Consider the following 21,641-nt stretch of genomic DNA (forward strand, 5'->3'; position numbering starts at 1 on the left):
TCTTTGACAGCAAGCAGAGAAACCATGGAGAATTAACGCATAGACTATTAGAAAGTTTCTTCACTTTTCCCCAAACATTGAATATGTTATTTCCTGAACGTAGAACAATAATTTACTGGGGTTAGTCCTGCTCCACTAATTTCTGCAGGTGACCGATATCTACCGGGATGCGTGCACAATAACGGGACTGGTGCACAATCCCTGCCAATCGCACAGCATACCGGCAGACATGACAATGCCCTGTTCACCTCCCCATGTGGAAGCGAGCAGAGCAGAACGAACATTTACATTTTTGGAATGATGGATGAATAAGTCAATTATAACAGGTTATTTACTGTAGCACATGAAACACATGTAAAAGGTAAAACAAAAAAAAAAAAAATACACATGACACAACATGAGTGACTTATGTAAAATCATGAAATATTTATCATTTTTTGGAACCCAATTGGAAATTGCCCAAGGAGAAAATGACAATTAAAAGGCATTTTACAAAAATGTAAAAGTAAAAAGATTCGAGCAGCAGAATTTTGATTGCAACTTCTCCGTGGCAGTTGCAGAAATCCAGCGTCACAAAGAGAAAGATTGAACTTGATGTATGTAACCTGGGGTGAAAATATAAAAAACGTTAGTTAAAACTCCAACCATTAATTCTGTAACGTGCAGCACTCAGGGGACCACTGGGACAAGCACCGATGGGAAAAACGAGGCACTTTAATCCCAGTTAGAACGGATCTGCGGTGCACATGATGGATCGATGCAGGTCCCAGCGGTCGAGCCCCCATCGATCGATCAGTTACCACCTATCTGGTGGATAAGTGATCATTTGTTTCCACTGGAGAAATCCTTAATAACAGTGTCCCAGTGAGATACCATGTCTAGAATAAGTATTCACAGTGAAGATCCCAAACCACCTCCTCCAACAGTCCCTTAAAATGCATTTGGATGCATCATGTTTCTTGAAATCTCCCAATCTACAACAGCTAGGGCCAAAGAATGACTTGGCAAATGTGAACGTATGTTACACTGAATCTACATATTGATCGATGACCATTTTCATAAGATATGGCATCACTTGGTGGAGGTCCAAACATATGGGACTCACACAGACCCTCACAATGAACGGGATGCAGGCCTGGATATTTCTCTTCTGCAGAGCTGGGGACTCCTGCGCTGTAAGGAAGTGTGCCGTACTTTCCAAGACCGATTGTCATATTCTGGTGATATTTGTAGAGATCCAATGTGCCAATCATGAGAAATCTAGTGTAGGAGTCATATTCAAATCATCATAGTGCGCAGGGGAGGGGGGACCTGTCACTGCTTCTTCCAAGTGCATTGACACGCCCCCAGTGCACTTCAGGTCTGTTTTGCATAAAGCTTCCACACTAGATTTCATGACTGGCCCCACTAATTCTTCCATATGTAAAAATGTGTTGCCAGATTCCCTTTAAATCACATTACAGCAATGTCACAAAAGAGAAGAGGTTATTGCCTGTTTGGTCTTGCTGTGAATATCACCATGATATAACAGAGAAGTGAAATTACTGAGGGTCCGGCACTGGGTAAACTACATGTCCCAAGGATGAGGGGTGCCTGCTACTCATGAAATACCTCCAGATGTATAAAAAAAAAAAAAAAAAAAAAAAAAAAAAAAAATTGCTGCAGGTTCCATTTACAGTATCAGAATCAAGAAATACCTGTAACGGGAGAGATTAAAACAATCCATTCACTTGTTCAGTTTCTGGGTCCAGATCGATGTCGTAGAAGCAGGGTCTGGTCGGGAGGCCGGGCATCGTACTCATCTACAGAAACAAATGCTAGGTTAGGTTAGCTCAAAAAAAAAACCAACAAAAAAAAAAAACTATGACCCCATAATGTTCCTTTCCCTGACGGATATGTGATGTTATTAAGTATGGAAATTGCATTGTTGGCAATTCCTAATATACAGCGGGGAAAAAAAGTATTTAGTCAGTCAGCAATAGTGCAAGTTCCACCACTTAAAAAGATGAGAGGCGTCTGTAATTTACAGTACATCATAGGTAGACCTCAACTATGGGAGACAAACTGAGAAAAAAAAATCCAGAAAATCACATTGTCGGTTTTTTTTTTTCTTCATTTTATTTGCATATTATGGTGGAAAATAAGTATTTGGTCAGAAACAAGCAATCAAGATTTCTGCAGACCTGTAACTTCTTCTTTAAGAGTCTCCTCTTTCCTCCACTCATTACCTGTAGTAATGGCACCTGTTTAAACTTGTTATCAGTATAAAAAGACACCTGTGCACACCCTCAAACAGTCTGACTCCAAACTCCACTATGGTGAAGACCAAAGAGCTGTCAAAGGACACCAGAAACAAAATTGTAGCCCTGCACCAGGCTGGGAAGACTGAATCTGCAATAGCCAACCAGCTTGGAGTGAAGAAATCAACTGTGGGAGCAATAATTAGAAAATGGAAGACATACAAGACCACTGATAATCTCCCTCGATCTGGTGCTCCACGCAAAATCCCACCCCGTGGGGTCAGAATGATCACAAGAACGGTGAGCAAAAATCCCAGAACCACGCGGGGGGACCTAGTGAATGAACTGCAGAGAGCTGGGACCAATGTAACAAGGCCTACCATAAGTAACACACTACGCCACCATGGACTCAGATCCTGCAGTGCCAGACGTGTCCCACTGCTTAAGCCTGTACATGTCCGGGCCCGTCTGAAGTTTGCTAGAGAGAATTTGGATGATCCAGAGGAGTTTTGGGAGAATGTCCTATGGTCTGATGAAACCAAACTGGAACTGTTTGGTAGAAACACAACTTGTCGTGTTTGGAGGAAAAAGAATACTGAGTTGCATCCATCAAACACCATACCTACTGTAAAGCATGGTGGTGGAAACATCATGCTTTGGGGCTGTTTCTCTGCAAAGGGGCCAGGACGACTGATCCGGGTACATGAAAGAATGAATGGGGCCATGTATCGGGAGATTTTGAGTGCAAACCTCCTTCCATCAGCAAGGGCATTGAAGATGAAACGTGGTTGGGTCTTTCAACATGACAATGATCCAAAGCACACCGCCAGGGCAACGAAGGAGTGGCTTCGTAAGAAGCATTTCAAGGTCCTAGAGTGGCCTAGCCAGTCTCCAGATCTCAACCCTATAGAAAACCTTTGGAGGGAGTTGAAAGTCCGTGTTGCCAAGCGAAAAGCCAAAAACATCACTGCTCTAGAGGAGATCTGCATGGAGGAATGGGCCAACATACCAACAACAGTGTGTGGCAACCTTGTGAAGACTTACAGAAAACGTTTGACCTCTGTCATTGCCAACAAAGGATATATCACAAAGTATTGAGATGAAATTTTGTTTCTGACCAAATACTTATTTTCCACCATAATATGCAAATAAAATGAAAAAAAAAACAGACAATGTGATTTTCTGGATTTTTTTTTCTCAGTTTGTCTCCCATAGTTGAGGTCTACCTATGATGTAAATTACAGACGCCTCTCATCTTTTTAAGTGGTGGAACTTGCACTATTGCTGACTGACTAAATACTTTTTTTCCCCACTGTATATCTGTGATCTGAATCACTCGTTGCATGGCAAAATGCTCACAAATAATGCATGAAATTTGCAATTATTTACCAGCTACAAAAAAATCTGCAAAAATCTAAATAACGAAAGCCTAAGGCCAGGTTCATACTGCGTTAAAGCAGTCCATTCAACTCAAAGTGTTGACGGACTGCGTTAACGCTATAGCATAACGCGATCGCGTTATGCTATACCGCTAGCGCAGATGCTTCATCTCATCTGCGCTAGCAGTGACGGACCCGAGGGTCCGTCACTGCTAGCGCAGATGAAGCACAGAATGACGGCACATCACTAACGCATGCCGATTATGGCATGCGCTAGCAATGCGCACGGTAATGGGAATTAATGGCAGCGTTAATGTATTGCGTTGCATCGCGTTATGCCGCGGTCTAATGCAATCAGTTAAACGGACTGCATTAACGCAGTATGAACCCAGCATAAGAGTGCGTTCACAAAAATATTCTCCTCCAAAATCAACAAGAAAAGCACACTCAACCTTCCCCCGTGGCATCAAATACTAAATCTGCATTGACGTTCATACAACCACAGATTTTTACATGGCAGATCTGAAAATCGGTTCTTGACATGGTTAGCAATCTAATGCAATTACCATATATACTCGTGTATAAGCCGACCCCCCACCTAATTTTGCCACAAAAAACTGGGAAAACTTATTGACTCGCGTATAAGCCTAGGGTGGAAAATGCAGCAGCTACTGATACATTTCAAAAATAAAAATAGATACCAATAAAAGTAAAATTAATTGAGACATCAGTAGGTTAAAAGTTTTTAACCATATAATGCTCCATACAGTTCATGATGGCCCCATAAGATGCTCCATACAAAATACACCCCATATAATGTTGCACAAAGGTTAATAATGCCCCCATAAGATGCTCCATACAATTCATGATGGCCCCATAAGATGCTCCATAAAAAATACACCTCATATAATGTTGCACAAAGGTTAATAATGCCCCCATAAGATGCTCCATAGAATAATATGCCTCATATAGTGCTCCATAAATTTGTGGCCCCATAAAATGCTCCATTGATTATGCTCCCCATAAGATGCTCCATAGATTATGCCCCAATAAGATGCTCCATAGATTATGCCCCATAAAATGCTCCATAGATTATGCCCCCATAAATTATGCCCCATGATACTCCATAGAGTATGTCTCCATATGCTGCTCCATAGAATATGCCCCCCCATATGCTGCTCCACAGAATATGCCCCCATATGCTGCTCCACAGAATATGCCCCCATATGCTGCTCCATAGAATATACCCCCACATGCTGCTCCATAGAATATACCCCCCATATGCTGCTCCATAGAATATGCCCCCCATATGCTGCTCCATAGAATATACCCCCACATGCTGCCCCCATATGCTGCTCCATAGAATATGCCCCCATATGCTCCTTCATAGAATATACCCTCACATGCTGCTCCTTAGAATATGCCCACATATGCTGCTCCACAAAATATACCTCCATATGCTGCTCTATAGACTATGCCATACTACCCTCTACTGCTCAGGACCCGGCACCTGAGATATTCACCTGTCCGGGGTCCATCGCTGCTCACCCGTCTGCCACATCGTCTGTCAGTGACGTTCAGACAGCAGAGGGCACGGCGCATATTCATGAGTTTAATGAGCGGTACCATGTGACCCTTCCTGCCTTCAGCGGTCACATGGTACCGCTCATTACACTCATGAATACGCGCATATTCATGAGTTTAATGAGCGTTAACACGTAACTGCTGAAGGCAGGAAGGGAGACCGTGGAGAAGCGGGGTGCTGCATAGACCGCGCCGGGGGGGGCTAAGTATGATCTGTGACACCCCGCTCCCCCTCCCCCGCCGACCCCCCAGGTATATGACTCGTGTATAAGCCGTGAGGGGGGACTTTCAGCCCCAAAAAATGGGCTGAAAATCTCGGCTTATACACGAGTATATACGGTATTACCCTTTTTACATAGAAAAGATGTCACTTTAAAGACACATACAAATTTAGTCCGGAAATGATTTCTTACCGTTCCAACCAATGGGTACAAGAATCCTGCCCCGACACTAGCTCTTATGTCACGGATAGGCAGGACAAAGCCTTTTGGTGCACCTTTTAGCTCTGGATTATGAGATAGGGACAGATGGGTCTTGGCCATGCATATTGGCAGATTTGCAAAACCCTGTATGGGAAACAAATCAGAAAAACACAAAATGTTTGGTCAATCACAAGTGAGTTATCCAGGCAACAGCAGAAAATCTGATTGACGTGGTGTGAAGGTGAAAAGATTCAGTATGACAGCGTGAGCGTGACCTTCAGCCATTTATGTAATTATCCAAATTAATTGGTGTTATTGCCAGAGACACATTATTGGGTATACTATCATTAATCTTTGACTTTTTGGGGGGTTCACAAGTTCAGTCAGGTCCCCTGACCTATAGCTGATCGGAAAAGGGTGCATCAATGCTGAAAGGAAGCCGCAGACGGGACTCACTTAGGAAGGGCAAAGATGAAGCGATGGTACTTATTAGTTTAATTATCCATACTGCGAGTAAACCACGAGTCCCCCAGCTTCTAGAGAACATCCACATTAGCAAAGCTGCTGGGCTCAATGACTGGTTGCAGTACTGTTGATGTGTTGTCACCACCGCAGCCAAACAATAGAGCCTGAGGCAGTGGAGGAGACTCAGATCTAGCCCCGCGGAGAGTAAGTAGGGAAAGTTTGCTATTTTAAGGAACAGAGCCTTTGGATAAAAAATTAGTGAAAGAAGACAATCCCATTAAAACCGCTGCATGCATCATGAGAAGAATAAATGAGTTTGTCAATCCTTTAATTTGGATTAAGCGCCGCTTTCTCAAGGGGATGTATCCTGGTGTCACAGAAGGACATGCATGCAGTTGGGCGCCTATATGCCTCCGGTGAGCGCCTGGGGATTCCCTTCCTCCTCACACGTGCGCAGTGATGCATGACGCTCTGCAGCTGCGGGACCCACCGGGCTCAATGCGCATGCGCTGAGTGCACCATTGTAATTGGCCGATTGCGACCATGTGACTGGTTACCCGGGCTACTTTAAGGTCCTTCTGTGACACCAGGATACATCCCCTTGATAAAGCGGCGCTTAATACCCGCGAAACGCGCGTTGGGGCTCTGTCGTCCGGTTCACGGTCACCCTTCCACACCACTGGTAAGCTCTGGGTCCCGTTATTACATGTTGTGTCTCTGGCTGTTGCATGCCTTTTTCGGAGGTCTGTGTCTGAGCTTATCTGGTGGTTGATAGTTCTCCCATATTGATTACCTGATATACCTGGGAACATTTGACTTTTTACTCTTGTCGGGTAACCTTGATTTTTCTTGTATTGTCTTGGTGTTTTGTTATTATTTAATTTGTATTTTTTACTTTTATATGGTGTTTAATAAAATTTATACCTATTTTAACATATTTCACCTGCTACTCCTATCTTTCTTTTTGTTCCCATGATTCCTGGAGTTGGTGTTGTTCTCTTGAGGGTGGGCCATGAATTCTGTCGCCACCCCGGCATGTAGCATGCAGCTGAAAATCCTGCTATTATTTACAGGTTATCCTTTATAGCCCTGTCGGACTACAGGCTGGCCTTTAAGGACCTGTTGGACTATAGGTGTGACTTTAGAGACCCTTCTGTATGTAAATTTGATATTTTCGCTGTTTGCTTGTGCAATAAACTAATGTCAGGAAGATAGGAAGCAGCACCATAAGCTGCCAGTAAACAGTTTTCCCTTCAAACTGTCATCCAAAGTGTATCCAGCTCCTGGCTATACCCTGACAAATGATCACTATGAATTTCAATGTTTGATCCATTTCTTAGAGCTGAAGATGAGCAGCCGACAGAGGTTCTGGCAGCAACTCCTTTCTCCCCATACAGTACACATGTATGCTCAGCCAAGAGTGCGTGTGTATGGGGGCGGTGGGGCTATGATACCTAGCTCCTTCTAGATTAGTTATCACCTTCCCTAACCTTTATAGATGTACTCCACCTGCTGCCTGCACTTTTATAAACTGTGTTCCAAATTATTATGCAAAAAGAGTTTAGGAGTGATAAGGTTAGAATTTTTTTGTTTGTCTTTAAACTCTTTGATGGTGATGTGTGTCAGGGCTCTTTATATCACTGAAAGCAATTGCAGATACCTGTGCAAATTAGTTTGGCAGGTGTGTCCAAATAAAGGCAAGACTACTTAAGAAGGCTGTTCCACATTATTAAGCAGCCTACATTTTTTGCCAAAATGGGAAAGAAAAAGGATGTGTCGGCTGCTGAGAAGCAACACATTGTGGAGTATTTAGGTCAAATCATGACTACAATCAACATTGCCAAGACACTTCATCGTGATCATCGCACAATCAAGAAGTATGTAGCTGATTCCCAGCACACACTTGTGCGTGCTGATAAGGAAAAATTGAGTACTCTTTCCAACAGGCAATTGTGTCAGGTTAAAAGAGCAGCTGCAAAAATGCCTTGTCATAGCAGCAGACAAGTTTTTGAAGCTGCTGGTGCCTCCAACGTCCCCCGAACAACAAGATGCAGGGTCCTTCAGAGGTTTGCAGCTGTGCGTAAGCCATCCTGTCGACTACCTCTATCCACTGCACACAAGCAGAAACGGCTCCAGTGGGCCAAACGATACATGAAGACTGACTTCCAAACTGTTTTGTTCACCGATGAGTGCCATGCAACGCTCGATGGTCCAGATGGATGGAGTGGAGGATGGCTGGTTGATGGACACCCCATGAAAACACGGCTAAGGCGCCAACAAGGAGGAGGTGGAGTAATGTTTTGGGCTGGAATCATGGGGAGAGAGATTGTCGGCCCCTTTAGGATCCCTGAAGGGGTAAAGATGAACTCCATAATCTATGTGGAGTTTCTAAAACAGCACTTCCTGCCATGGTTCAAGAGGAAGAACCGTGCTTTCCGCAGCAAGATCATTTTCATGCATGATAATGCACCGTCTCATGCTGCAAATAACACATCTGCATCTCTGGCTGCTATGGGAGGACAAACTTATGGTGTGGCCACCATCTTCCCCTGACCTCAACCCCACTGAGAACCTCTGGAGCATCATCAAAAGGAGTGTCTATGATGGCGGGAGGCAGTTCACATCTAAGCAACAGTTCTGGGAGGGTATTCTGTCCACATGCAAAACAATTGAAGCACAAACCATCCAAAAACTGACAAATTCAATGGATGAGAGAGTTCAGAAGCTTCTTTCCAACAAGGGGTCCTATGTGCAAATGTAACATCACCTAGAATAAAGTTTTGACTTGAAAACTGTTTGATTTCATTTTGTAATAAGCTGATAATGCTTATAATTTCACAATTGACCATTTTTTTTGTTCAAAATAAAAAGGTTGAAAACTCTGCTGTGCATAATAATTTGGAACATGCATTTTGAGTGTTTCTTATTTTTAAAAATATACTGTTTTCATAGGCAGTTTGTGCAAAAACATTGCAATTATACTAGAATATTAGATGACTGGAAAATAACAATGACTGCAATTCATATAGGTAATTTAGAGAAAATATGAGGAAATATTTTTTGCATAATAATTTGGAACACAGTGTATGAGCTGCTTGCTGAATATGCTTATCTATCACAGTGGGGGGTGCCAGTTAGGGAAGGACTTCTATATAGTTACATGTAATGACTCCTCTCTCCAGCAAACAAATGATCTTTTGCTCCAGATTGATTTACTGACGGATATCTGTATACAGATAGCACCACTTACTCACCTGCTTAGTGTAGAGCTCAGCCTTTTTCTGGGCCTCGGGGAGAAGTTCTATGTCATCAGCACCATATATCTTCTGGGCAATTATCCTGATCTTATCTGCAATGGGCAACTAGGAAGAAAAAGGAAATGTAATAAGAATCATCCATCCAATCATACTTGCTGCACAGAGGAGAGGATATAGTACTCTGTGATACCTCCACTTCATACAGGAACTGAAACGCGCTGGGAGCCTGCGACGCCTTCTGCACGGCCCAGGCCAGATCCACGGCTCCTTTTCCACCTTCTGCCCAGTGGGAGCACTTCACAGCATCAAAGGCACCAGCATCTTTAGCCAGACGGCAAACCAGTTCCAGCTCGGCTGGTGTGTCCGTTCTATTAAATATAGAAAATAGTGAATTGGTAAGGGGAACCCAACAGTCCGACAATTATGTGCATGGACAAAAGCAAAAATAGAAACAAAATGAACATATACCCTGCAATAAGTAAAAAGCAAAACTGCATATAAATAATATTGGGTACTTAGAAAAAGGAGATTTTTGTGTACTCACGGTAAAATCTCTTTCTCTTAGCCTTTAATTGGGGGACACAGAACCGTGGGTGTTATGCTGCTGTCCACTAGGAGGCAACACTATGCATAATCTGAAAAAGATTAACTTTGGCTCCTCCTCTGCAGTATACTCCCCTGGACGGCGTCAGCCTTCTCCAGTTTTGTGCAAAAGCATTAGGAGGAATATACCAGAAACATAACCATGCCTGTAAAAAAAGGCTACTATAAACAGGCTCAAACAACAATATGAGAGCCAACCGTAACAACGGCCCGCAAGGGCAACAGGGTGGGAGCTGTGTCCCCCAATTAAAGGCTAAGAGAAAGAGATTTTACGGTGAGTACACAAAAATCTCCTTTACTCTGTCGCCTTATTGGGGGACACAGAACCGTGGGACGTCCTAAAGCAGTCCCTGGGTGGGAAGCAGTGGACGAATATTGTGCTGACAGTCCCCTAGACTTGGGGTACTGCCGCCTGCAGGACCCGTCTATCCAGGCTCGCATCCGCTGAGGACTGGGTATGCACTCTGTAGTGTTTTGTAAATGTGTGCAGGCTAGTCCAAGTGGCTGCCTTACACACTTGATGTGCTGAGGCTTGATGCCGAATGGCCCAAGAGGCCCCTACCGCCCGCGTAGAGTGTGCCGTGATACCGGCCAGAAGGGGAGAATTGTTGAGGCGGTAAGCCTCTTGAATGGTGGACTTGATCCACCTAGCAAGGGTGGCTTTGGAAGCCGGTAGGCCCTTGCGAACGCCTTCTGGAAGAAGGAAAAGTGAATCAGACGTCCGGAAGGGAGCAGTCCTAGACACGTAAATACGCAATGCCCTGACAAGGTCAAGCGTATGCAGAGCCTTCTCTACCCTATGAACGGGAGCCGGGCAAAGAGACGGCAGTGATATTTCCTCATTGAGGTGGAAGCTGGACACGACCTTCGGAAGGAAGGATGGTACTGTACGGAGAACCACCTTGTCCTGATGAAAAACCAGGAAGGGTTGTCTGCAGGAAAGAGCTGAAAGTTCAGACACCCTGCGTAGCGAGGTGATTGCCACCAGGAAAACCACTTTCTGTGATAGAAAGCAGAGTGAGACCACCCTAAGGGGTTCAAAAGGAGGTGACTGTAGTGCTGTCAAGACCAGGTTGAGGTCCCACGTCTCCAACGGACGTTTGTAGGGGGGAACCAATCGGGAAACCCCTTGGAGAAAAGTCTTCACTTGCGGCTTGTTAGCAATACGCCTCTGAAAGAGCACTGAAAGCGCTGACACCTGGCTCTTCAGCGAGCCCAGGGATAGCCCGGCGTCCAGGCCTGACTGAAGGAACCCGAGGACCTTTGGAAGAGAATAGGGAAGTGGAATCTGCCCACGAGAATCGCACCATGTGAAGAAAACCTTCCAGGTACGATAGTAAATCCTGGCTGAAGTTGGCTTTCGAGCCCTGATCATGGTTTTAACAACTTCCGGTGAAAAACCTGCTTGGGTCAAAACCCAGGTCTCAATGGCCACGCCGTCAAATTGAGAGCCCCTGAGTTCTGGTGGAAGACCGGGCCTTGTGACAGGAGGTCGGGACGTGTGGGGAGACGCCAGGGAGCGTCTGCTGTGAGTTGAACGACGTCGGCGTACCATGTACGCCTGGGCCAGTCTGGAGCGATCAGAATGGTGGGAACACCCTCTTGTTTGATCTTCCTCAGGACTCTGGAGATCAGGGGGAGGGGTGGAAAAATGTACAGAAGCTGGAACTGGGTCCAGTCCTGAACCAGGGCATCTGCTCCAAGCGACCGCGAATCGCGCGTCCTGGCCATGAAATTGGGAACCTTGGCATTGAGATGGGATGCCATCAGATCCACGTCCGGGGTCCCCCAACGATGACAGATCTGACCGAAGACTTCGGGATGGAGAGACCATTCCCCCCCCCCCCCTTTGTAAATGTTCTGGGAGCCGTGGCCAGACCGAACGGGAGGACCACAAACTGGTAATGGTCTTGGTTGATTGCGAATCTGAGAAACCTCTGATGTGCGGGAGCAATCGGTATATGCAGGTATGCGTCCTGTATGTCTATGGAGGCAAGATATTCTCCTTTTTCCATAGACGCAACGATTGACCGGAGGGATTCCATGCGGAAGTGACGAACTTGAACGTACTTGTTGAGTTGCTTGAGGTCTAGTATGGGTCGGACGCTGCCTCCCTTCTTGGGCACCACGAACAGGTTGGAGTAGAACCCTCGGAAGCGCTCTTCTGCTGGGACTGGCACTATGACTCCTGCTCGCAGGAGGGAAGAAACCGCTTGACGGAAGGCCTGAGCTTTGAGCGGGGATTTTGGAGAGACAGAGGGAAAAAACCTGTGCGGTGGGCTGGTAGTAAACTCGATTTTGTATCCTGAAGACACTATTTCCTTGACCCACTTGTCTTCTGTAATAGGCAGCCAGACCTGCTGAAAGAGTAGCAGTCGTCCGCCTACAAGTGGGGTGTCTTCCAGAGGGCATGAGTCAGGATGAGGGAAAAGTCTGAGGTTTCCCTCCTTTAGGTTTTGCCTGGCTTGCCTTTGATTGCCAGTTCCTGTCCGGCCTCTGTGCCGCATGTGTGTTGTCCCTGCGGGGGGAACGATTACGGTTTTGTGCTGGGCGTGAGACGGACCAGCCCGAAGAATTCCGAAAGGATCGGAAACGAGATTGATTACGCCTTTTAAACATGCGTTTTGGTCTTAGTTGAGGGAGGGAAGTCCTTTTGCCCCCGGTAGCATTGGATATCATTGTATCCAGCTTTTCACCGAAAAGACGGCCACTGAAGTACGGGAGATTTGTTAGGGACTTTTTTGAGGCCGCATCCGCTTTCCATTCTCTTAGCCAGAGAATACGCCGGATTGTAATGGCGTTTGATGCTATTCCCGCTATTCCTCTTGCAGAGTCCAACGCTGAATGGACCATGTAATCTGCCACCACTGCAATTTGCACCGCCTGGTCCGCCAGCTGAGGATTTGAAGCTTGAAGGCCCTTTTGCAATAGATCAGCCCAAGCCATGATGGCCTTGGCTGCCCAAACTGAAGCAAATGCGGGAGCCAAAGAGGCACCTGCCGCTTCAAAGATTGAACGAGCCATGCGTTCGACTTGTCTGTCTGCCGTGTCTTTGAGGGTTGAACTGTCCGGCAGTGAGAGAAGCGTTTGTGCTGCCATCCTAGAGACTGGAGGGTCCACTTCAGGCGGATCTGTCCAATCATTGGTGTCTTTCTGTGGAAAGGGGTATTTTGCTTCCAAATCCTTGCGATTGGCGAATTTTTTCTCAGGCTGCGAAAAATGCTTAGAAAGGATTTTTTGAAATTCCGGGTGATTAGGGAAGACCTTCGATGGTTTCTGAACACTTTCAAAGGAAATCTTGTGTTCTGGTGCTTCCGGGGTTGGATCTGAAATGTCCAGCACCCGAAGGATGGAAGAGACGATATCCTCAACTATCGCAGTATTGCTAGGTGGACAAGGGAGCAAAGCGTTCTCTGTTTCGTTATCTGAATTGGAGTCACATATGCCCTCTGAGTCCTGCGCATCGCTAAGGAGCTCCCTAGCGGGCTAACTAGAGCGGAGGTTTCCTGTGGTCTGGGATCGTTGTGGAGATCCGCATTGTCGTTCTCTATCAGGGGATGGCCTCGGTGACCTGAGGCCACTGTGTCTTTCCCTGGAGGGGGAAGACCTATTGCTATGTGAGGACGCAGCTGAACGCGACCTGTGGGTCCGCTTACGCCTCGAACTGTCGGAAGCGCCCTGATCATGAGACCGGACGTCCCTTTGCTGGGTAAAGTTCATAGCCGAGACATGACCCTGCAGAGCCTGCAGTAATGTGGAGGTCAGGTTATCTATAGACTGTGTCATAGACTGCGACATCTCAGTCACCCATTCCGGCGCAGTAGCGGTCGCAGAAGCGTTGGTAGGGACTTCTTGGGGTGCTGATCCTGTTTTTTGGGTACAGTCCCGGCAGTGCGGGTACGTGCTGCCGCTGGGGAGAGTGGCCTTGCAGGCTGTGCAGACTGCATAAAAGCAGTCTTGCCTGGTTCTTTTCCTGGAGCCCGACATAGTACCTAGGCTGATTAGTGGAGGCCCTACAGGGGTATCTACGCAGAGGAAAGGAGGAGAGCGCTATATGGTATAGGAATTCACAGCTGAGTACCAAGGACCCAGCTGTGATCTTACCCCACCGGTGCTCCCCCTTAGGTCCAGCGCTGATAAATCCCACGTCCTGTGCCCCCCGGAGACTGCTGTGCTGCGTTCTTCCAGGTGCAGCAAGATGGCCACCGGATTCTGAGGTGGAGAGGGAAGGGGGCGGAGAGCTGGAAAAGGGAGCGCTGGGCCATGTAAAAGCGCGCCCTTCCTGCCTTGATCCGCCCCTTCTATGACACTGCAGTGTCATTTTCGTCATCCGGGGGGCGGGAATGGGGCGGCGACTTCGGCTAAATTTGAGGTCTCCTGCCCAGCAGGGCTCCAGGACGGCGCGGTCGTCCCCGGGGGGGGGGGGGGGGTGTCGGATTTAAACCAGACCCCCCCAGAATGAAAGGAGGGCTGGCGGTGGGGCCATATATGTGACTGGGGCCCTGTGGAGGGTCCCTTGTGGCGCCAGTGCTGCAGAAACAGGGGCGCAGGGAGCCCGGTCTCTGATAAGTGCCGTGCCTCGCTGCACCTCCCCCGGTCCCAAAAGGAGCCCAGGTGGACTGGGGTCCCTGGTGCCTGGTACAGGCCCTACCTGCGGTGTCTCAACCTAATACCCCCAGAGGGGGATTAGGGAGGGTGCTGCTGTCACCGTCAGGGGGCTTCATCGTCACCTCGACCTCGACCCAGAGCCGGACGGAACTGAGGAAGGAGGGGGGTCTCGACCTCGAACCAGTACCCGAGGGACTGGTGAGGGAGCGACATGGGGAATAGCCACCTTGACCTCAACCGGGTACCCCTAATAGGGGACCGAGGAGGGAGCCATGCTGGGAGTCTCGCTGGAGACCCTCTTTTCTTCATCTGTAGTCCTTTGGAAAAAAATCCAGGAAAAAGACGGAGTGTAAAAAAAAAAAAAAAAAAAAAAAACTTAGGTGTGCCTCCTGCGACACTAAGCAAAAACTGGAGAAGGCTGACGCCATCCAGGGGTGTATACTGCAGAGGAGGAGCCAAAGTTAATCTTTTTCAGATTATGCATAGTGTCGCCTCCTAGTGGACAGCAGCATAACACCCACGGTTCTGTGTCCCCCAATAAGGCGACAGAGTAATACTGTTTTTGATCAAAAAAAGCATAAAGGCCATCTCACCAGTGCCAAGGAGTACCCAATTGGGGCGGTCCTAAACTCTAGTATTAAAACCTTAGCATGTGTCAAAAAGGAACTCGATGTGAATAAGGGCCGAGCAGGATCAGGGCCCGACTATGGACACCCAACAATGGGAAGCTATATAAACGAAATGCTCAGCTCAAAGTTTTAATACTAGAGTTTAAGACTGTCCCAATTAAGTACACCTTGGCACTGTGGGATGGATTTTATGCTTTTTCTTATCAAAACAATGTTTACTAAGTACCTTATATTATTCATATGCACTATTGCATTTTACTTACTAACAGCAGGGGATGAGTTCATTTTTTTTTTTAAATTTGTTTATTAAACCATTAGCAGTTATATAATCTGCATTGTTATATACAGTCTGCATTGTGATTGCTATAAGTGTGTGCTAGAAGTGTGAAGATTAATTTAAGAATTAAAACCAGAAGGATGTATACAGACTGTGCCCTGCTACCTGCCACCATCGCACTCTAACAAGCATCTCTATTCTTCCGACAGGTATGTCCATCCACCCAGCTCTCCTGCTCTCCTGCTGTCTGTCTATGAAGGACACACAGTGCGTCACCCAGCTTTGCACATAGACTTGCCTCTGCACCTAGCATTCACATGGTATGTCCATCCACCCAGCTCTCCTGCTCTCCTGCTGTCTGTCTATGAAGGACACACAGTGCGTCACCCAGCTTTGCACATAGACTTGCCTCTGCACCTAGCATTCACATGGTATGTCCATCCACCCAGCTCTCCTGCTGTCTGTCTATGAAGGACACACAGTGCGTCACCCAGCTTTGCACATAGACTTGCCTCTGCACCTAGCATTCACATGGTATGTCCATCCACCCAGCTCTCCTGCTGTCTGTCTATGAAGGACACACAGTGCGTCACCCAGCTTTGCACATAGACTTGCCTCTGCACCTAGCATTCACATGGTATGTCCATCCACCCAGCTCTCCTGCTCTCCTGCTGTCTGTCTATGAAGGACACACAGTGCGTCACCCAGCTTTGCACATAGACTTGCCTCTGCACCTAGCATTCACATGGTATGTCCATCCACCCAGCTCTCCTGCTCTCCTGCTGTCTGTCTATGAAGGACACACAGTGCGTCACCCAGCTTTGCACATAGACTTGCCTCTGCACCTAGCATTCACATGGTATGTCCATCCACCCAGCTCTCCTGCTGTCTGTCTATGAAGGACACACAGTGCGTCACCCAGCTTTGCACATAGACTTGCCTCTGCACCTAGCATTCACATGGTATGTCCATCCACCCAGCTCTCCTGCTCTCCTGCTGTCTGTCTATGAAGGACACACAGTGCGTCACCCAGCTTTGCACATAGACTTGCCTCTGCACCTAGCATTCACATGGTATGTCCATCCACCCAGCTCTCCTGCTGTCTGTCTATGAAGGACACACAGTGCGTCACCCAGCTTTGCACATAGACTTGCCTCTGCACCTAGCATTCACATGGTATGTCCATCCACCCAGCTCTCCTGCTCTCCTGCTGTCTGTCTATGAAGGACACACAGTGCGTCACCCAGCTTTGCACATAGACTTGCCTCTGCACCTAGCATTCACATGGTATGTCCATCCACCCAGCTCTCCTGCTGTCTGTCTATGAAGGACACACAGTGCGTCACCCAGCTTTGCACATAGACTTGCCTCTGCACCTAGCATTCACATGGTATGTCCATCCACCCAGCTCTCCTGCTCTCCTGCTGTCTGTCTATGAAGGACACACAGTGCGTCACCCAGCTTTGCACATAGACTTGCCTCTGCACCTAGCATTCACATGGTATGTCCATCCACCCAGCTCTCCTGCTGTCTGTCTATGAAGGACACACAGTGCGTCACCCAGCTTTGCACATAGACTTGCCTCTGCACCTAGCATTCACATGGTATGTCCATCCACCCAGCTCTCCTGCTCTCCTGCTGTCTGTCTATGAAGGACACACAGTGCGTCACCCAGCTTTGCACATAGACTTGCCTCTGCACCTAGCATTCACATGGTATGTCCATCCACCCAGCTCTCCTGCTGTCTGTCTATGAAGGACACACAGTGCGTCACCCAGCTTTGCACATAGACTTGCCTCTGCACCTAGCATTCACATGGTATGTCCATCCACCCAGCTCTCCTGCTCTCCTGCTGTCTGTCTATGAAGGACACACAGTGCGTCACCCAGCTTTGCACATAGACTTGCCTCTGCACCTAGCATTCACATGGTATGTCCATCCACCCAGCTCTCCTGCTCTCCTGCTGTCTGTCTATGAAGGACACACAGTGCGTCACCCAGCTTTGCACATAGACTTGCCTCTGCACCTAGCATTCACATGGTATGCCTTTCAGCTAACCCCAGCTTACCCCAGTGTTATTTATGACCTTGTTTACTCTGGCTTGATCATATACATCTGGTCCACTCTTAATTGTCTGGCCAAGATGAGCAGAGACCACTCCTCTCTGCTTCACACCTGACTGCACTTAGTTGTACATATATTGCAGAGTACAAGTCTGCATAGACTTCAGTCTGCATTGTGATTGCTATAAGTGTGTGCTAGAAGTGTGAAGATTAATTTAAGAATTAAAACCAGAATTGGAACTGAAGGTAACTGGACAGTCACTGTAAACAATGTTTCTGTTTGTTTTCACTTTCACCCCAATAATCCTTCACTTTCTGCTAATTCCCCTAATCCCTACTCCTAGTAAGGAACTGTTCATCTCTTCTTCAATCCTCCCCATCCACCTCACCTCCGCCTCAAAACTGTTCCTTAACATACAATCCTCTGTCTCCAAACACAGACAGCCCCCTCATGCCCTCACCTGCTAACACTTTCTCTGCTCCTTCTCACTGCTGGTGATATCTCTCCAAATCCTGGTCCTCCTCACCACATTCCCACAGTCATTTCTACCTCCCATCCACGCTCTATCACAACCTTCCGTAACCTCTCCAACCTTATACCCATTCACCCAGCCCCCGCTTCCCCAGTCCCACTAACAGGAGCTCTGTGGAACGCTCGCTCTGTCTGCAACAAGCTTTCCTACATCCATGATCTTTTTGTTACTACCAAACTCTCCTTCCTCGCCATCACCGAAACCTGGCTCACCCCTTCTGACACAGCCTCTCCTGCTGCACTTTCGTATGGCGGCTTCCACCTTTCTCACACCCCCCGCCCCAGCAGCAAACATGGTGGAGGAGTTGGTTTTCTCCTGTCAGATACCTGCTCCTTCACCCCAATCCCACTGCCACCCTCTGTTACCCTCCCTTCCTTTGAGGTGCACTCTGTGCGCATCTACTCCCCCTCCAACCTCCAACTGGCTGTCATCTACCGCCCCCCAGGGCCAGCCACCACCTTCTTTGACCACTTCACCACCTGGTTACTTCATTTCCTTTCCGTGGACATCCCTACTATCATCATGGGCGACTTCAACATCCCCATTGACACTTCCCTCTCAGCTGCCACTAAACTTCTATCTCTCACTTCCTCCTTCGGCCTCACTCAATGGTCTTCTACAGCCACCCACAAAGATGGTCACACACTGGACCTCATCTTCACCCGCCTCTGCTCCCTATCTAACCTCTCTAACTCACCTCTTCCTCTCTCTGACCACAACCTGCTCACATTCTCTTCCCTCTTCACTCCATGTCTACAATCCCCACCCCACAAACTTTCACACCCTCGCAGGAATCTTAAACACCTTGACCTACACTCATTCTCCGAATCCCTCCTCCCTCTTACAGATATAAGTTCCTTACACAATGCGGATGACGCTGCCGCTCTATATAACACCACAATAGCTGAAGCTTTGGAATCCGCTGCCCCACTTACACATACCAAAACTCGCAAAATCAACAGACAGCCCTGGCACACCAGCCTGACCAAAGAGCTGAGGCGAGCTTCCAGGGCTGCTGAGCGCAGATGGAAAAGATCCCACTCCAACGAGCATTTCATCGCATTCAAACAGTCCCTCACTACTTTCAAGACCACACTCGCCACAGCTAAACAAACCTACTTCTCATCTCTCATATCCTCCCTGTCTCACAACCCTAAACAGTTATTCAACACCTTCAATTCTCTCCTCCGCCCCCCAGCACCTCCTCCCTCCCCACTCATCTCAGCTGAAGACTTTGCCTCATTTTTCAAGCAGAAAATTGATAACATCAGGGACAGTTTTGGTCAACAACCCCCAGAGCCCTTCCACCCGACTTCCCAGCCCTCCACCTTCAAAACCAACTTCTCCACCAGTACAGAAGATCGACTCTCCACTCTACTCTCAAGATCACATCTCACCACCTGTGCACTCGACCCGATCCCATCCCACTTCATCCCAAACCTCACCACAGTCTTCATCCCAACCCTAACCCATCTCTTCAACCTATCACTAACAACTGGTGTTTTCCCCTCAAGCTTTAAACATGCCTCCATCACACCTATCCTCAAAAAGCCCTCTCTTGACCCATCCTCTGTATCTAGCTATCGCCCTATATCACTTCTCCCATACGCCTCCAAGCTACTGGAACAACACGTCTACCTTGAACTGTCCTCCCATCTCTCTTCTTGCTCCCTCTTCGACCGCTTACAATCTGGCTTCCGGTCACACCACTCCACTGAAACTGCCCTTACTAAGGTCACCAATGACCTCTTAACTGCCAAGAGCAAGCGACACTACTCTGTCCTCCTCCTCCTGGACCTGTCGGCTGCCTTTGACACAGTGGACCATTCCCTATTATTACAGACCCTCTCATCCCTCGGCATCACAGACTTGGCCCTCTCCTGGATCTCATCATACCTAACAGACCGGACATTCAGCGTCTCCCACTCACACACCACCTCCTCACCTCGCCCCCTATCTGTCGGAGTCCCACAAGGTTCAGTCCTAGGGCCCCTGCTGTTCTCTATTTACACCTTTGGCCTGGGACAGCTCATAGAATCTCATGGCTTTCAGTATCATCTTTATGCTGATGACACACAGATCTACATCTCTGGACCAGATATCACCTCCCTACTAACCAGAATCCCTCAATGTCTGTCCACTATTTCATCCTTCTTCTCCACTAGATATCTGAAACTCAACATGGACAAAACAGAATTCATCATCTTTCCCCCATCTCACGTGACCCCCCTACGAACCTATCAATTACAGTAAATGACTGCCCACTCTCCCCAGTCCCACAAGCTCGCTGCCTCGGAGTAATCCTTGATGCTGATCTCTCCTTCAAACCACATATCCAAACCCTTTCCACTTCCTGCCGACTTCAACTCAAAAATATTTCACGCATCCGTTCATTCCTCACCCAAGAATCTGCAAAAACCCTAGTCCATGCCCTCATCATCTCTCGCCTTGACTACTGCAACCTCATGCTCTGCGGCCTCCCCTCAAACACTCTCGCACCCCTCCAATCTATTCTAAACTCTGCTGCCCGACTAATCCACCTGTCCCCCCGCTATTCCCCAGCTTCTCCCCTCTGTCAATCCCTTCACTGGCTCCCAATTGCCCAGAGACTCCATTACAAAACCCTAACCATGACATACAAAGCCATCCACAACTTGTCTCCTCCATACATCTGTGACCTCGTCTCCCGGTACTTTCCTGCACGCAACCTCCGATCCTCACAAGATCTCCTTCTCTACTCCCCTCTTATCTCCTCTTCCCACAATCGCATACAAGATTTCTCTCGCGCATCACCCCTACTCTGGAACTCTCTACCACAACATATCAGACTCTCACCTACCATCGAAACCTTCAAAAAGAGCCTGAAGACCCACCTCTTCCGACAAGCCTATAACCTGCAGTAACCACCGATCGACCAAACCGCTGCACGACCAGCTCTACCCTCGCCTACTGTATTATCACCCATCCCTTGAAGATTGTGAGCCCTCGCGGGCAGGGTCCTCTCTCCTCCTGTACCAGTTATGACTTGTATTGTTTAAGATTATTGTACTTGTTTTTATGTATACCCCCCTCACATGTAAAGCGCCATGGAATAAATGGCGCTATAACAATAAATAATAATAATAATAATAATAATAATAATATAATGCACACATTCAGTACAAAATGTTAAGCGTGATACATAGTATATATATATGCTCAGGTAACATGAAGACGTGAAACATAATATGTACATCAATTGTGTGTAAATAATAAAGCAGATATAATATCAAGTGAATCACAGTAGTATTGTGTTATTGTACCAGTAATAAAAACCTGCCTAGCTTTTAAACCCTACCTACATCTACCAAAACCTACTTCTATATAATGAGCAGATTACTGTGCGACATCCCCGCCCTGCAAAGTGAGGTGAGAGGAGTTCCATCTCTCCCAAATCTTTTTGAATTTGCTCGGGCATCCCCTATTCTGATACAGTGTGCATTCATATGGGATAATCGAGTTTACCAGAGTGATAACCAAGAGAAGGGACCCAAGAGAAGGGGGTGAATTCCCCATCCACCGTAATGCTAGTATCTTCCGTG

The 21,641-nt window shown here is 47.4% G+C and overlaps 1 protein-coding gene across 1 annotated transcript in view; it reads right to left on the reverse strand.

Moving 5' to 3' along the window:
* Positions 1 to 402: 402 nt before the first annotated feature.
* The window catches only part of MTHFD1 (methylenetetrahydrofolate dehydrogenase, cyclohydrolase and formyltetrahydrofolate synthetase 1), a 122,795-nt gene continuing 101,556 nt past the window's right edge, over positions 403 to 21,641 (reverse strand). Inside the window, exons 24-28 of the mRNA XM_073570761.1 lie at positions 9,538 to 9,715; positions 9,345 to 9,452; positions 5,617 to 5,769; positions 1,698 to 1,802; positions 403 to 605 (exon numbers count right to left, since the gene is read on the reverse strand). Coding sequence (XP_073426862.1) covers positions 1,713 to 1,802; positions 5,617 to 5,769; positions 9,345 to 9,452; positions 9,538 to 9,715 — 529 coding nt within the window. The 3' untranslated portion in view covers positions 403 to 605; positions 1,698 to 1,712. The remainder of the gene's footprint in view (positions 606 to 1,697; positions 1,803 to 5,616; positions 5,770 to 9,344; positions 9,453 to 9,537; positions 9,716 to 21,641) is intronic.

Source organism: Dendrobates tinctorius, unplaced genomic scaffold, assembly GCF_039654945.1.
Source record: "Dendrobates tinctorius isolate UK_male_01 unplaced genomic scaffold, ASM3965494v1 ptg000006l, whole genome shotgun sequence".
NCBI classification, from domain to species: domain Eukaryota; kingdom Metazoa; phylum Chordata; class Amphibia; order Anura; family Dendrobatidae; genus Dendrobates; species Dendrobates tinctorius.